At 44.8% G+C, this 17,273-nt stretch overlaps 1 protein-coding gene across 8 annotated transcripts; it reads right to left on the bottom strand.

Annotated features, from left to right (window-relative positions):
- Positions 1 to 187: 187 nt before the first annotated feature.
- On the bottom strand, positions 188 to 17,163 carry ZNF79 (zinc finger protein 79). 8 transcript variants are annotated; one of them, XM_023242737.2, is made up of 6 exons: positions 15,312 to 17,163; positions 13,520 to 14,328; positions 8,436 to 8,521; positions 4,504 to 4,630; positions 3,901 to 3,999; positions 188 to 1,513 (listed from the first exon to the last, which is right to left on the bottom strand). In XM_023242737.2, exons 2-6 carry the CDS (start codon positions 13,533 to 13,535, stop codon positions 342 to 344), a joined length of 1,500 nt encoding a protein of 499 aa, XP_023098505.2. In that variant the 5' UTR covers positions 13,536 to 14,328; positions 15,312 to 17,163; the 3' UTR covers positions 188 to 341. The 8 variants fall into 8 exon arrangements, with proteins under 8 accessions (XP_023098505.2, XP_003995946.2, XP_019672119.2 ...); XM_003995897.5 differs by lacking the exon at positions 15,312 to 17,163 and having other exon boundaries at positions 13,520 to 14,373; XM_019816560.3 differs by lacking the exons at positions 4,504 to 4,630; positions 15,312 to 17,163 and adding an exon at positions 4,251 to 4,289 and having other exon boundaries at positions 13,520 to 14,369.
- Positions 17,164 to 17,273: the final 110 nt, after the last annotated feature.

The raw sequence follows: 17,273 nt of genomic DNA, 5'->3' as shown, positions 1-17,273 counted from the left end.
CATCCTCCCCAAATACCTGGCCTTTAAGAAGGCAACAAGTCCTTCACTCACTGGTCACTTCTTACGAACCAAGGTTTCTGCAGTGCTCTCTATACAAGCACTCTGGTTCACTGCATAAAGGTCAATCTCTAATTTGAATTGGGTAGTTTATGCTTCCTGAAAAGAAGAGCTCTCAACACCTTCCACATACAACATGTAAAGTAGGGACTATTTATTAAAGGTGCTTTTTTTTTTTGCATGTGGCTCTGAGCTACAGACTATAAAAAGCCCGATGTCTCCAGAGGTTTTCAAACTACCTGCAATGCCTGTCAGGTCCCTACCTGCTTTTTGGTTGTTTCTGGTTACTCCCCAGCATGGAGTCTCTGATGTCTAATGAAAGCTGAACTACACCTGAAGGCCTTCCCACACTCGGCACATTCATAGGGTTTCACACCAGTGTGGATTCTCTGATGCTGACTTAGGGAGGAGCTCTGGTTAAACGCCTTCCCACATTCATTGCACTCATAGGGTTTTTCTCCTGTGTGAATGATGTGATGTCGAATGAGGGCTGAACTCTCACTGAAAAATTTCCCACACTCATTACATTTATAGGGCTTCTCCCCAGTGTGGGTCTTCTGGTGGATTATGAGGTTTGTACTTTGGCTGAAGGCCTTCCCACACTCGCTGCACTTGTAGGGCTTCTCTCCCGTGTGAGTCCTCTGGTGGTTTGTGAGGTTTGCGCTCTGGCTGAAGGCCTTCCCGCATGCGCCACACTTGTAGGGTTTCTCCCCCGTGTGGATTCGCTGGTGCTGAATGAAGGCGGCGCAGTAACTGAAGGCCTTCCCACACTCCCCGCACTCGTACGGCTTCTCCCCTGTGTGCGTCCTCTGGTGGTTTGTGAGATTCGCGCTGTGGCGGAAGGCCTTCCCGCAGTCGCTGCACTCGTAGGGCTTTTCTCCTGTGTGGATTCGCTGATGCTGGACGAGGGCCGAGCAGTCACTGAAGGCCTTGTCGCACGCGCTGCATCTGTAGGGCTTCTCTCCCGTGTGAGTTCGCTGGTGTTTGGTGAGGTTGGCGTTCTGGCTGAAGGCCCTTCCACATTCGTTGCATTTGTAAGGCTTCTCTCCGGTGTGAATCCTCTGGTGCTGAATGAGCGATGAACTCTGGCCGAAAGCCTTCCCACATTCATTGCACTCATACGGTTTCTCCCCAGTGTGACTCTTCTGGTGCTGAGACAGGGAGGAGCAGTAACTGAAGGCTTTGCCGCATTCACTGCACGTATATGGTTTCGCTCTGTGAGGCTTCGTGGTATCTGAATTTTTCCTGAGGCTCCTTGTATGTGCTTCCCATTTGCGGGGTCTCACTTCTGTAGGAACTCCCTGTTGTGGAGAAAGGACTGGTCTCAGGTTGAAGCCCTTCCCCGGTTCACTGTTCCTGGGGTCTGACTGCCCAGGGGGCATCTCTATACTTGTGTCTTGGAACGAATTTTCAGAAATGTCTTGCTCGGGTGGTGATTCAGACATAATCTTCCAGTCTGAAAAATATTTGGAAAAGCAATTTTTCCCCCTTTGGTGGAAGAAAAGGTACTACTGAAATACAAAAGGCTGATGGAGTTTGCCCGAGCTCTTCGGCAGACCGGTCTGATGCTCCCCCCGCTTTAAACCAAAACACGTCTCACATTTCTGTTCTAAACTGTAAACATTGACCAAGATGGCTCTTCAGCTATGTGAGCACGCTTTATTCCCTTTCCTAAAGTGCAAAGGGATATATAGAAGTGTAACCTCCCTCAGATGCAAGGCTCCCTTATCTCTGACCCTTTCCTCTGCTTTGGCCAAATACTGGGCAGTCTTCGTGTGTCTTCTTAGTCTCAATCCTTGATGTGGTTTTGGGCAATCTGCTTATCAAACTTAAAAAACTCACCTTAAAAAGCTGATGATTGGGGGTGCCTGGGTGTCTCAGTCAGTTAAGCATCCGACTTGATTTTGGCTCAGGTCATGATCTCACAGTTTATGGGTCTGAGCCCTGCATCAGGCTCTGTGCTGATGGTGCAGAGCCTGCTTAGGATTCTCTTCCCTCTCTCTGTGTTCCTCCCCCACTTGTGCTTGCTCACTCTCTCCCAAAGTAAACTTGAAAAGAATTAAAAAAAAAAAAAAAAAGCTGATGATCAATGCCAGCATGATGAATTTTTTTCACCTATCAAATCAGCAAGATTTCAAAAACATGCTAATTCTAGAGTGCTGGTAAGGGTGCAGCATCAAGATATCTTACACGCTGGTGTGACTGCAAAAATTGGGACAGCCTAGCCCTTCTGGGGAGCAATCTGGTTGTACATGTCAAGAGTCTAAAATGTTGACGTTGGAACTGCACTTGTAAGAATTCATCTTAAGGAACCAATGAGAAAATACACAAAGCTGGGTTGACAAAGTTGCTCACAGCATCATTTGTCAAAGAAAAGCAAACACCTTTCAAAAAAGGAATGACCATAGTATAGCCAATTGAGGGACACTACTTAGCAATCAAAGGTCATGTATGGAATGGGTACACTACAGTTCCTTTTCCAGAAAGGTGTTTATTGAGAAAACACTGGAAAGATACACAGTGTGAATGTAACCTGTGCTATCTTTGGGTTGTGAAATCAAGGGCAATTTTTATTTTCTTGTGTTTACCTGTATTTTCTAATGTTCTCTAATATTAGTGTTATAATAAAAGTCACAAAAACCTTTCAGAGAATATGCAGTGATAAAAATACTGTTAAATGGAAAAAAAAAAGACCATGTAAATTATACGTGGTTATTCAACTTCAGAAAAACATATCACTGCATTTTGTTATAGGAAGAAGATGGAGGAACTTTTTTTTTTTATCCTTTTCCAAATCTCAAATTAGCATATTTTTACAAGAAAATAGTTCTTTTATTTGTGTTTTTAGAAAGAGAGTAAGTGTGCTAGTGGGAGAGGGGAGCAGAGGGAAAGAGAATCTTAATCAGGCTCCATGCTCAGGGCAGAGCTTGATACAGGGCTCGATCCCATGACCCTGCGATCATGACCTGACCCAAAATCAAGAGTGGAATGCTCAACCAACTGAGCCCCTCAGATGCCCTGAAAAGAGTTCTTTTAAGTAGAATAAATAGTATTGCTTTTATAATCAGAAAGTAGATACTAAAAAATTTTTTTTAATTTATTTATTTTGAGAGAGAGAGAGAGAGAGCATGAGTGCAGGGGAAGGGTAGCTAGGGAGGGGGAGAGAGAATCCCAATCAGGCTCTGCCCTGCCAGCACAGAACCCGACGTGGGGCCCAAACCCATGAAACCATGAGATCATGATCCAAGCCAAAACCAAGAGTTGGACGCTTAACCCACCGAACCACCCAGGCGCCCTGAGAAAGTAGATATTTTTTAAAAGAAGAGTTAAAGATTCTTAACCTTTTTTGGGATCTCCTTCATTTTAGGAGAAAACTTTATAAAATGTGAGTAATGTTTATTTAGGAACTGAAGCACAGGGTCCCACACACCTGTCTCCTACACAGGGCTTGTACCTAAGAGGGTGGACTTTTAGGGGGGGCTACAGAACTTCTTTTCACAAGGGTCAATTCTCCTGAAGATTCTTTGGGTTTCTACCTTATTTCTCAGAAGAGAGAATAGCAAGGTCAGTTCTGGGTGACATTTATTTGAATTTTTTTGTTTTATTTTTTAATTTGAGAGAGGGAATCCCAATAAGGCTCTGTGCTGTCAGCACAGAGCCTGAAGTGGGGCTCAAACCCATGAAACCACAATGACTTGGGGTTTGAAGCGAGGCCCGTCTGATCGCAAAGCCCACTATTCTACCTCATGGGGTGATTAAAATAATCAAATCAAAGGCACTAATGTGGACTCCAAAAGGGCTTTTGCTCCCCAGACACATGGACTTTGGTGTGTGCTCACTCACCGGTGCAGGTGCTCCTCAGGCCTCCTCCCTCCAGCATCCACGGGCCTTCTTCCCTTTGTTCCAACTGAGAATTCATGCCAGGCTGGGACACTGGAAGTCCTTTTCAAGGGGGAAAATGGGCTTTAGAGATGTAGATTAAGTATAAATAGCCACCAGAACTCAAGGGAGTGGAAACACACTAGTCAGGTCACTTATTTCACTCACTCAGTAGGTATTTATTGAGCACTTACTTGGTGCCAGGCACTGGGGGATGCAGCAGTAATTAAGACAGACACAGTGCCAAGGAGGGGTCAAGTCAAGGAGTGAAGTGAAGTCCCCAAAGCAAGTTATTAAAAAAGACAAGAACTTACTGAATATGGAGGAACTGGCCTGAGGTCACCCCGCCCCTCCTGGGAAATAAGAAAACGGAGGTGTGGTCTCAGGGGAAACAAAATGAAACTGCCTATTTCCCAACCTGGAATGCAGAGACCTTACACAAGGGAACCAGGAGGAATAAACACTAGCCCTCCTATGTGTCAGCAAATTGGAAAGTGCCACTCAATACTGAAAGTGCCACAGATTTTCAGAACTGGGTAGATTCTAAATTTCAAATGGTTTCCTTACCCAGCAGGACCAAGTTCCTGGTGTTTTCTGGTATCCCCTCCTTGAACCTGTCCTTAGGAGCAGGGATCAAGTGCCTCCACCCATCCTGGGTAAAAGCTACAGTCACACTGCTGAAGGGCATGGATCCCTGAAACAAGAAGCACTTTCCTTTAACGTTTATTTATTTTTTAAGAGACAGAGCTCGAGCAGGAGACAGGGAAGAGAGAGGGAGACACAGGATCTGTGAGCAGGGGAGGGGCAGAGAGACAGAATCTGAAACAGGCTCCAGGCTCAGCTGTCAGGACAGAGCCGGAGGCGGGGCTCAAACTCATAAACCGCAAGATCATGACCTGAGCCAAAGTAGGACGCTCAACTGACTGAGCCACCCAGGCGCCCCAAACAAGCACATTAAGGCTTGCCCAGTGGCCTTAGGATACGAGGCAGCTCTGAGTAGTTTAAGAAAAACACTGATTGATCACTTCCTACGTGCCTCACACTATACAGGATACTGACACACAAAAATAAATCAAATACAGTCTCTTTGCATGTCTACAACTCAGACTTTATACATAGATAGAGTGCATATACATCTGTATCTATTTTGGGGGGGAGGGAGGGAAGGCTTTCAAGCTTTTTATTGTTTGCTCCTATAGCTCGGGAGAGAAACAGACACTTTAATTGGCATGTCCTGCCCACACACATGCGCCATTTCCGGTTTCAGCGCCAGCCCTCTCTCTTTTGCCTTGAAACGGAAACGCGCCGAAACGCGCCTGTAGCGGGAAAGCTGGCTCAAGCCTCATTTCCTTGGAAAAAGCCAAAAATGAGAAGGACAGATAGCTTTGTGAAGTTTTCCTTTGCAGCATTTTTCTTTTCTTCTTGAATTTCTTTTCGAACGTACAGCAACGTTGAAAGATTTCTACCGTGAGCATCCACCACCTAACATCATCGATCTGTTGGGGACTGTATATACATACACCTACCCAGATGCAGATACATAAATATCCATCCCTCTACCCTTTTACCAAGCTGTCTTGCCCTAGGAGTTATGAGATCAACAACCTTTTCTCTTTCTTTTTGTCTAGTTTCTCTTTTGAGCAGTTCTATTTGTAACTAGTGATATTTCATGACTTGTAGTCTCATTTACAGGTCTTCCAATGAAAAAAAGAAAAGACTTTGCTTGTTAGAACAAAATGCATTCCATATCGCAGTTACCATATGGGTCCATCGGTGGACCCTCTCAAAAACTTGTCAACACCATCCAGCCAAAGACCACCAGGAACACACCTAGAAGAAAGGAAGAATGCAGCGAGGCCAAAATTACAACTGGGAAAGTAGCAGTGGTTACTCATATTAGCTAGGAGAGGGGGTGTTTGGTCAGTTTTGTTTGGATGATATTCTTCTTTTTTCTTGTCTCAGTTCGGAGGGGACTACGGAGTGGCCTTGTTTCTGTCTTGATTCATCACGGTCACAGAATGACCTTAATCTGTTGGAAATGTATTGGGAATACTGGAGAAACAATATTTCACGGACCGGGTAGGACAGCCAATGAGCAGTTCATTCATTTGGAGGATGTCGCCGGAATTGGGTATTTAGACCTTCAAAACCACCATAAACACACCAACCCAGGCTCCTTCCTTCGCTCTCAAGCCATTTTTGAACCTCCATCTGTATCTATATAAAAGAAGTAGCTGGGCAGAAACTAACAGGTGCTTGGGAACTGAAAGAGCAAATACAGATAAAACAAAAATAGAATGTATACGTTTATGCTATGAGAAATCAGAAAGAACTGTGAAAGGTCAATTCTTCAGAATGCGTGATAAACATCCCTATGAACTTGGACATCACACAGTACAAAAGGAAAGCCAGATGTGTGTGTGACTACCTGTAGTAGCATGTTAGACACACGGACAGACCAGGTGCCAGGATAACAGAGAAGGAATCCTGGGTGGAGAGCACAGGAAAACCACAGAGAGGAGGTGATTGCTGAGAGGGCCTTGAAGGAGGGAGTTCATCAGATGGAGAAAGAGAAGGTGGTGAGGCACAATGAGCAAAGGCACGGAGGTGAGGAAGTCCTCGTGTCTGTTTTCAGCACAAGTAATGCACTTCTATCTACCTCGTTGGCCACGCCAGAAACCTGTATGTCATCGTCCCCTTTCCTGCAACAAATCACTGCATCTTCATTCCCCCCCCCACGATCACTAGAGCTTGCACATTTCTCTCTGTGGCCCTGTCAATGCCTTATTTGAGGCCAGCATCATTTTCCAAAGTATAATACATCTTTTGACCTCTAATTTTACCTGTTCTCCCAACCCCATCCTTCATACTGAGAAATGCAGTACACACACAGGACAAAGAGGGTCATTTTTTTAAAACTATGAAATATTTAAAACATTTGGGTAATTTTATAATGGTCAAGAGAATAAAATCCACCATAAAGATGTAACTCTCATGAACTAGAAATAACAATAAGAAATTCATAAAGAAAAAAACTGTAGGAAGTACAAAAACAAATTCAAAATACTACAGCTATGAGATGTTAAAAGAACTCAGTCATTAGCAGGGTTAATACAAAATAAACAACAAAACAGAGCGATGGAAGAACTGAGCAATTTAATAAGGTTGAGCTAATAGAGCCATTAAACCCTCCATTCTGCAATTACTCTATACCTGGGCGTTCTGGGTTGACAAAAGACACACACTCTGTCTCCATGGAGCAGAGACCAGCTGAATAGGCAGACAGAGAAACCAAAGTGACAATTCGAGAATATCTAAGAAAATAGGACCCACAGCCAAGCGTTTTCACTATAAACAAGAAAGGAAGAAAACAAATTAGAAATTTGACGTAAGAGGTTAAAAGATCGATTTTTAAAATAAATCTGACAAAAGCGAAAGCAAAAAACTAAGAAAGAAAAATCTGTTATTAAGAGAACTGATAAGAAAATCCAAGAGCAGACTTTCTAAGGAAAAGAAACAGACCATTACCCAGTCTAGTCAAGTAAAAAGAGAAGGCAGTTCCTACCCTGGTAGAACTATGCAATGGAATACACTAGGAATGATTCTGTAGAATGCTCTTAATGAAATGAGAGAAATATTGATCTAATTCTGTGAACCGGAAATAAAAAGAAAGTTACAAACCCATTTTGGGAAAGTAGAAAAGGGAGACTCATGGGGGCATCTAGCTGGCTTAGCCAGTAGAACGAGCGACTCTTGATCTCGGTGTTGTGAGTTCGAGCCCCATGGTGGGTATAGAGCTTACTTAAAAATAAAATCCTGGGGCATCTGGGTGGCTCAGTTGGTTAAAGCAACCAACTTTGATCTTGACCTAGGTCAGGATCTCACGATTCGTGAGATTTGGATTCTCTCTCTCCTTCTCTCTCTGCCTCTCCCCTGCCCAATCTTACTGTTTCAAAAAAAGAAACAAACAAAACAACAAAACAAAAAAACAAAACACATACACACAAACACAAAACTTTAAAACTAAAATCTTAAAAAAAGAAAAGGAAAGGAAGAATATGCCTGAAAGGACACAAATGAAAATGTTAAGTGTTTTAATTCTCTGTGGGAATAAGGGTGAGTTTTTGAGTGTGTTTTCTGTGTTTTTCAGGTTTTCTACAATAAACATGAATTCCTTTTGTAATTAACAAACAGAAACAAAAACCTCTTAATATTTTTTATTATTATTTTTTTATTTACATGTATTTATTTTTGAGAGACAGAGAGAGAGGGCACAAGTAGGGGAGGGGCAGAGAGAATGAGACACAGAATCCGAAGCAGGCTCCAGGCTCCAAGCTGTCAGCACAGAGCCCGATGCGGGGCTCGAACCCACAAACCATGAGATCGTGACCTGAGCCGAAGTCGGATGCTTAACCGACTGAGCCACCCAGGTACGCCAAACCTCTTAATATTTTAAAAAGGAAAAAGAGGCTGCCTCTAAGAGCAAATTTCAAACTCACGTGGGTCCCAACTGTGAGACCAGCTGCCATTCCTTCATCTCCTGTGGTTTCCTCACGGGGAAGGACAGGGTCTGGAGAAGGTGGCTCTGCAGGAAGGGAAAGAAACCAGTAAGGTTTAAAAGTTACAGCTCACCAAGCTAGAGAGTCTCACATTCTCACTCTGAAGAAGGGGGCTCAAAGGACACTGCAGGGTCGGGGGCACTTGGACTGAATGTGCAGACCTGCAGGGGAATGTAAATTTTCTATTGCCCTTCCTACTTCAGAAACCCCATCAATTCACTCAGATGCAGGGAGTAAGAGACTCAAGTAGCGTAGGTCACCACTTACCAGCAGCTTGCCAGTCACATAACCTTTCTACGTCTCATTTTTCTCGTCTGTAAATGGGGGTGATGATCCTTTGTTCATTGTTTTTATTTTATTTTTTTAATGTTTATTTTTGAGAGAGAGAGTGTGAGTGGGGGAGGGGCAGAGAGAGAGAGGGAGACAGAGAATCTGAAACAGGCTCCAGGCTCTGAGCTGACAGCACACAGCCTGACATGGGGCTCGAACTCGGGACCAGCGAGCTCATGACCTGAGCCGAAGTCGGACGCTTAACCGACTGAGCCACCCAGGTGCCCCTTGGATGATGATCCTTTGTAAAGATGCTGTGAAGATGAAAGAAAAGTGCAGACAAAGCAGATGGCACACTGCTTCGCATGTAAGCACACAGTTTACAAATATCACCTACTGCTCAGTTTGCTGGGAGAAAGTGCTCTGCAGATTTCAGACATTTACCAAATCAAAAGAGGTAATGACCAAGTGGGAGTCATCCCAGAAATGCAAGATTGGTTCAACATGCGAAAATCAATCAACATAATACGCCACGTTAATAAAAAGCGAAAGACCCACACGGATCATCACAATAAACACCAAAAAAGGCCATTACACAAAATCTGACACCCTTTCCTGATAACACACATTCAATAAACCGGGAAGAGCAGAGAAGGACTTCAATTTGATAAAAGGCAACCACAGAAAACCCACATTTACATCATACTTAATGGTAAAAGACTGAAACATTCCTCTAAGATCAAGACGAAGATATCTGCTCTCACCACTTCTATTCAGTATTATACTGGAGGTTCTAGCCAGGGAAATTAGGACGGGTTGCGGCGGGGGGGGGGGCGGGGAGGGGGAGGGAAGGCATCCAGGTTGGAAAGGAAGAAGTAATTATCAGTATTTGTTGACACGATTTTGTATACAGAAAATGCTACGGAAGGGTGCCTAGCTGTTTTCAGTCAATAGAGCATGTGACTCTAGATCTCAAGGTTGTGAGTTCAAGCTCCACATTGGGTGTGCAGCCTAACTAAAAAGTAAATAAATAAAAAATAAAGTAGCCCTGCTATTTAGAAAAAAAAAAAAAGAAAATCCCAAGGAACCCACAAAACCAAACCAAAACAAAACACCTATGACAGCTAAACCAGGTCAGCAAGATTGCAAGATCCAAGATGGATATACAATAAAAAGACAACCCAATTAAAAATGGGCAAAGAATTTAAACAGACATTTCTCCAACTGTATTTCTGTACACTAGTAATGTATAATCCAAAAGTGAAATTAAAAAAAACAATTCCCTTTGCAAGAGCATTAAAAGAATAAAACACTTAGGAATAAATTTAACAATGGAAATGCAAAACATGCACACTAAAAGCTACCAAACACTGTTGAAATTATAGAAGGTCGAAATAAATGGAAAGATATCCCATGGATTCATGGATTGGAAGACAACAGTGTTGGGATGGCAATACTCACCCAATTCATCTACAGAATTATGCAAAATCCCAGGGGACTTTTTAATGGAAATTGATTAAGCTGACCCTAAAATTCATCTAGAAATGCAAATGACCCAGAAGAGCCAAACAATCTAGAAAAAACAAAGTTGGAGAACTCACATTCACACTATCAAAACCTTCTATAAAGCAAAAGTAACTAAATAGTGTGGTTCTAGTATGAGGATAGAAATATAGATTAATGGAGGCGGTGCCTTGGGTGGCTCAGTCGGTTGGGCATCGGACTTCAGCTCAGGTCATGGTCTCGCGGTCCGCGAGTTCGGGTCCTGCGTCGGGCTCTGTGCGGACAGCTCAGAGCCTGGAGCCTGCTTCGGATTCTGTGTCTCCCTCTTTCTCTGCCCCTTCCGCGCTCATGCTCTGTTTCTATCTCCCAAAAATAAGTAAATGTTAAAAAAAAAGAAAAGAAATATAGATCAGTGGAGAAGAACTGAGAATCCAGAAATAGATCCATGTATTTGTGGATAACTGATTTTCAAAAAGAGTGCCAAGAAATTAAATGGGGAAAGATTAATCTTCAAAAAGATGGTGCTGGGGAGGTGCCTCGGTGGCTCAGTCAGTTAAGGCTCCGACTCTTGGTTTCAGCTCAGGTCATGATCTCATGGTTTTGTAAGTTCAAGCCCTGCATCGGGCTCTGTGCTGACAGTGTGGAGCCTGCTTGGGATTCTTTCTTTCTCTCCCTCACTCTCTGCTACTCTCCTGCTCACACGGTCTCAGTCTCTCTGAAAAATAAACAAACTTAAAAAAAAAAATGGTGCTGAAACAATTGGATATCGACATACAAACTTGTAACTCACACCACGTACAAAAATTAACTCAAAATGGATCAAAGACCTAAGTGTAAAAAGTGAAAACTCCTAGAAGAAAACTTAACTATAAATTTTTAGTACTGTGCTGACAGCTCAGAGCCTTGAGCCTGCTTCAGATTCTGTGTCTCCCTCCTCTCTGCCCCTCCCCTGCTCATGCTCTGTCTCTCAATAATAAATGTTAAAAAAATTTTTTTAAAATAAATCTTTAGTACCTCTGGTTAGGCAATGGTTTCATAGATAAGACACCAAAAGCACAAGCAACAGAAGAAAAAATAAACTGAATTTCACCGAAAACATTTGTGCTTCAAAAGGCACTATCAAGAAAGATAAAAAAGATAACCACAGAATGGCAGAAAATATCTGCAAAACATCTATCTTCTAAGGGTCTAGTATCCAGAATATTTAAAGAATTCTTACACCTCAACAATAAAAAGACAAATAGCCCAATTAAAAAGTGGGCAAAGGATATGACTAGATATTTCTTTAAGTGAGATATACAAATGGCCAATAAGTACATGAAAAGATACTCAACATCACTAGTCATTTAAGAAATGCATATCAGGGGCGCCTGGGTGGCGCAGTCGGTTAAGCGTCCGACTTCAGCCAGGTCACGATCTCGCGGTCCGTGAGTTCGAGCCCCGCGTCGGGCTCTGGGCTGATGGCTCGGAGCCTGGAGCCTGTTTCCGATTCTGTGTCTCCCTCTCTCTCTGCCCCTCCCCCGTTCATGCTCTGTCTCTCTCTGTCCCAAAAATAAATAAACGTTGAAAAAAAAAATTAAAAAAAAAAAAAGAAATGCATATCAAACAATCATGAGATATTTCACACCCACTAAGATGGCTACAATAAAAAAGATGGAAAACAAGTGTTGATGAGGATGTGGAGAAACTAGAACTTCCATTCATTGCTACTGGGATTGTGCAATGGTGCAGCCACTGTGGAAAACAGTTTGACAGTTCCTCGGAAAGTTAAACGGAGTTCCCATATGACCCAGCAGTTCCTCTCCTAGATGCACACATTCACACAAAAACTTGTGCACATGTTGTCACGGCAACATTATTCGTAATAGCCGATACTGAGGAACAAAATGTGGTATATCAATATAATGATATCATTCAGCCATAAAAAGGACTGAAGTACATTCATTCATGTGACAACACAGATGACCCTTGAGACATTATTCTAAGTGAAAGAAGCCAGACACATATATTGTATGATTTTATTTTTTTGTCTTTTTAAAGTTTATTTTGAGAGACAGCGAGCAGGGGAGGGGCAGAGAGATAGAGGGTCCACGCTGTCAGTGCAGAGCCTGACGTGGGGCCACATCTCACGAACCTGAGCCGGAACCAAGAGCCAGACACTTAAGACTGAGCCACCCAGGCGCCCCTGTATGACTCTATTTTTATGAAATGTCCAGAAGAGGCAAATCCATAGGAACAGAAAGTAAAAATCCATAGAGATTGGGGGAAGAGGGAATAAGGAGCGATGGCTAATGGGTATGGGCTTCTTTTAGGGGTGATAAAAATGTTCTGGAATTAAATAGTGGTGATGGCCGCACAACCTGGTGAACTCAAAGTCACTTTATTGTAGACTTTAAAAAAGAAGTACGTAAGTCTGAATATTGGTCTTAGTACAGACCTTATGTTATTGAATTGTACCTAACTCCATTGTATCTTAATGTCCTCTTTGGTAGTATCAGGAGGATGATAACCATCCTACTTGCTGTTCCCAGGTCTCTGGGGGAAGACAGCACAAAATGCTAGATATGCACTTGAGAAATTACAGACCAGTACAGGGACCCCCTGATCTAAGAGAGGATGGCATAAGCCTCGGTGGTGAAGTTTACACACACGTTTGCTCTGTTGTATAAATTGTTCAACATGCTTTAAAAAACGTTATTTTATTTGATGCTTTTTAGAAGTAAACGAGGTAGTTAACGTTATTTTACGCTTCCCTCCACGAAGAAACGCAGGGTAAAAGACCAAACCAGTGCCCCAGAGCTTAAACAGGAATGCTAGCCTTCTGATTCCAAATCTCCAGTATGCTCCTCGACTTCACGGACCCACTGACTTGAACCGGCCCTCATTCTCATGTGGAGCCAATAGGCTTCTGTTCTGAGAATTTCTGGCTGTTTCGAGAACGGCCGGAAGACCAGAAACAATAGGAAATCCTGGGTTGTCCCATTTTCCTTCCCATGGCCCATTTATCTCGGCTTTCATAAGCCAATGGTGCATCAAGCAGATCGGGGTAAGTAGGATACTCAGGGCTTATTCAGGCCTGAGGGCCTCCAACTTTCTTGACCCTAGAATTCTTTACTCAAAAAAGGATCGTCCCCAACCACTTGTGGGAAGGATAACCGGAGTTCTGGTCCCGGTCACACAGCGGTATTAGTGGGCAAGTTGGAACAAGAAGCCGGATCTGCAAACCGCTCCCTCCACACCCTCCTTCTTACCTCCTTCCTCCAGCATTTGGATGCCACCTCGCGCCACCGCCTCCCAGCAGTTCTCCGAGCCCCAGCCGCGTTCTGCAGGCCTGCTCTGCCTCCGGCTTCTGCTGTCAGACGCCGGGTCTGGCCCTGGGAACTCTGGTCAGGCCTGTCCAGTCGGATCTGTCTCCCCAGCGGCAGCCAGGCCTCGCGGCTGGGGAGCCCGTGGCGCAACCACCGACTCGGTCTCAAGCAGAGTGCTGCGTGGAAAAAGCCGCCGCCGGCTACCCGAGAACGCTACCGGGTACCAGTGTGAACTCAGAAACCCTAGCCGCAGGGATTGCCAAGCGCCAGGCCCAGCTCGCGCGCCTAAGGGGACGCGTTCGAATAGCGTCACTTCCGGCCATGCGTACGGACCTCCCCGCCCCAACGGACTCCACTTCCCAGAAGTCTCCGGGCCCAGCTCCTCACCGAAACATCTTTCGCTCTCGGTGCCCGGTTTGTGACCCGCACACCCTTGTGAACCATATTTCCCAGAGAGGCTCCGCCTGTTCCTGCTCCCGGAATCTCTCTTCCATCATGCTTGGTCCACGTTCCGTTCAGGTTCACCGGAATTCCACGGCTGGGACCTGAAACGGGAAGCGACTTGGCCGCGAAGGATCTTGGGAGCGGTGGTTCTAGCGCAGGCGCTGGACGCTTGGTTTGTGGTCGTTTTTTCTCCGTGGTTCGGCGTTCTTGGAATACTGAGTCCTGGGGGCTTCTGGTAGCGCGGCCTTCATTCGGCTCAGGGCCTAATCCCAGCCACCTTTATGGTCCTCTTGAGCAGTACCGAAAGTCTGGGAAGAGTAAAGGAAAGGAGGGCCCCTCGGTGTGAACAGGGCAGCCACAGGTTGGTGCCCTGGAACTCTCAAGAGTATAAAAATCTATCATCATATCAAGAGTATAAAAAACAAATTACTTCTTCAGTAATTTCAGGGGCAGAAGCCCTGAATAATGTTAATAGAGTTCCATTAGCACTATTGCGGGAGGAGATTCCTAAATACTCTATCCTTTGGAGGCTTTCGCGCTATGCCAGAGGATATTTCCGTGAACTTTCTCAGAGCACTGATGACATTTTCTCCTCTTGCCTGAGGAGTTCCTCAGGCAATTTTCTGTTCATTCAGTTCTGAGGCACTTTGACGTTAAGAAGATGGGAATGTGTTACCTGGGAAGCAGAAATGAGTTTGGGGGTTCTCGGGCCTGTTTTCATTTTGTACTGTCTGCCCCTTTCAGCCACAGCTGGTAGCGTTTTTGGCAAAAGAATTAAGTTTGTGGGTCTTCTATGAATCGTACTGGGCAAGCCACACCCACAGATCTCTGAGATAAGCTTTTGTCTATCTTGGGGTGCTGCAAGTTTGGGCTCCCAACCAGTGGAGGCCAGAAATCGAAGATGGATCTCCCTGGGCTAAAATCAAGATGTGGGCAGGGCTATGTTTCTTCTGGAGGCTCTAGGGGAGAATGTCTTTCCTTGTCTTTTCCAGCTTCCACTTGGCTCCTGACCCCTTCCACTTGGTGCTGTTCTGCCTATTGCCCCCAGGCCCAGCAGGTGCTAACCCCATAATGGCCAATGGGCGGTAGTGGTCTTGGGATCCCATCCAGGGCCACTGGGGGGAAGCAGAGTGCTTCACTCTTCAACTGATGCAATCCCGTCTATGGCCACTGGGTGGCGTCAGGACATCCCTTGCCTCAAGAATGCAGAAGCGAGGATTCTCCTAGAAGTTGTTCTGGGGGCAGGGGGATTTGTCATGGGGTGGGTGTGGGGGGTTGTGCAGATTTCTACCTCGGGAGGGGTAAAGCACAGTTTCTGCTGCTACACCTGTCCTTTAGGGATGTCCCTTCCTGCCCTCCATGGTCCTGTGCCTGATGGTGCTGGGCTGGGCTTCTGGGGCAGATTTAAGACTGGCGCTGGCTCTGGTCCCAGAAGCGTCTTGTGCTCTGATGAGAAGGCCCCAAGGAAGTCTTAAGGGAAGCTCTGAAGAGCGCGTGTGTCCACAGTCGTTGGTACCTGTAAGTGGATGTTGGAAGCAGTCAGAGATGGTATGGGTAGGAGTTGCTGAGGAATCAGCGTAGGAAATAGAATATTAAAAAAAAAAAAAGTGTAGAGATTTCACATGTCCGTTTGAGGCACCCCTTGAGCATCACCCCTTGCATGCAGCTCCCGGCGTTGCTTCACCACAGCCTCCCGTCCACGCCTGCACAGCCTCACCAGCAGCAGCAGCTAACATCCATTGAGTACTTATTCTGTGCCATCCTTGGTCCAAGGTGCTTTACAAACTTCTCTCCTTTCATCTTCACGACCACTCCATGAGGAAGACAGCATCCGTAGGCCCATTTTACACATGAATAAGCTGAGGCTTAGGTTAAATGACTTGCCCAGGTCACACAGGCAGTGAGTAATTGAGCCAGAATTTGAACGAAGCCCACTGCCTCTTACCCACCATGCTGCACTGGCTCCTGGACCCTGGGTTATGGAGGAAAGAGACCCAAGATAGAGTTGAAGCCACAATGCCATTTTCCTTGCCCACAGTTTAACTTCCATTATCACCATCATTTGCATCTCTTTCACGTCACCTCCATCTCCATTTTCTGTCTTCATCTCTATCATTGTCTTCTTTTTTTATCTCCTTCTCTCCTCTGCCAACTCAGTTTCTTATCTCCCTCTAACTCTATATGTAATAGCAGAGTTATCAATAAGCAGAGAACTGGAAACAATCTGAATGTGGAGCAATAGGAGGTTGATTTAAGTTCTGACATAGTTATACAACAAATCCTCTTAATTTGTTGAATTTCACAAATACTTAAGCACCCACTCTTTGCCACACACCGTGACTCCAATGGCAAACACTGCCTCATCGTTAAAAGAAACAAAGCTTTCATTTCAAGCTGGTGGACTGAACTGAACGCATTTCCCCTTTTTCTTCCTCGAGTTCCCACTGAAATGACAGTGAAGATGTATAAAATGTCAAAAGCCATAACAGAACTGAGAACAGGTGCAGGGTGGGGGACACATCCCAGCCACTGCAATTAAAACCCCCTAGCACTTCATTCCTCACTATGGACAACCAGAGCTCACCAGATACTTGAGATAAAACAGCGGCATAAAAGAGAAGGCTTTCCGGAGGAAATCAGAGAATAGAAAACAATTTTCAAAAAGTTAAAAACGTACAAATAGTTTTACTCGTAATAGTGAATACCGAGTGTTGTTGAAGATGTGGAGCAGCCGGAACTCTTGGACGCTGCTGATGGGAACGCAAAAATGGTACCACCACTTTGGAAAACAGTTCGGCAGCTTCTTACAATCGTGAAACCAACTTACATATGACCTGATCGTTCTTCTCCATGCGGGGACTTGTGTGCAAGTGCTCACAGAAGCTTTCTTCACGATAGCCCCAAATCGGAACTAGTCCAAATGTACGATGGGACACTACTCAGCAATAAAAAGAGAACTGTTGCTTCATGCAGCATGGATGAATCTTAAAAGTGCTCTGCTCAGAGAAGCCAGGTGCAAAATACTACAAACAACAGGGTTTTTGTAAATCTAGAAAAGGAGGGGCGCCTGGGTGGCTCCGTTGGTTAAGTGTCCAACTCTTGATTGCGGCTCAGGTCACGGTCTCATGGTCCATGGGCTGGTGCCCTGCAAGCCTGCTTGGGATTCTCTCTCTCCCTCTCTCACTGCCCTTCCCCCAAATGTATGCACACGTGCTCTCTCTCTCTCCCTCAAAATAAATTTTTAAAAATTCTA

This window comes from Felis catus, chromosome D4, assembly GCF_018350175.1.
Source record: "Felis catus isolate Fca126 chromosome D4, F.catus_Fca126_mat1.0, whole genome shotgun sequence".
NCBI lineage: Eukaryota > Metazoa > Chordata > Mammalia > Carnivora > Felidae > Felis > Felis catus.
Note: the sequence above shows the minus strand (reverse complement) of the source record. Positions and strands in the feature narration are given on the sequence as shown.

Excerpts from the sequence above, each read along its gene's own strand:
- ZNF79 (XM_023242737.2), bottom strand. Across the intron at positions 4,000-4,503 it reads CAGGAACTTGGTCCTGCTGG|GACTTCCAGTGTCCCAGCCT; the intron begins GTAAGGAAACCA and ends CCCCTTGAAAAG. Across the intron at positions 1,514-3,900 it reads CCTGAGGAGCACCTGCACCG|ACTGGAAGATTATGTCTGAA; the intron begins GTGAGTGAGCAC and ends AATATTTTTCAG.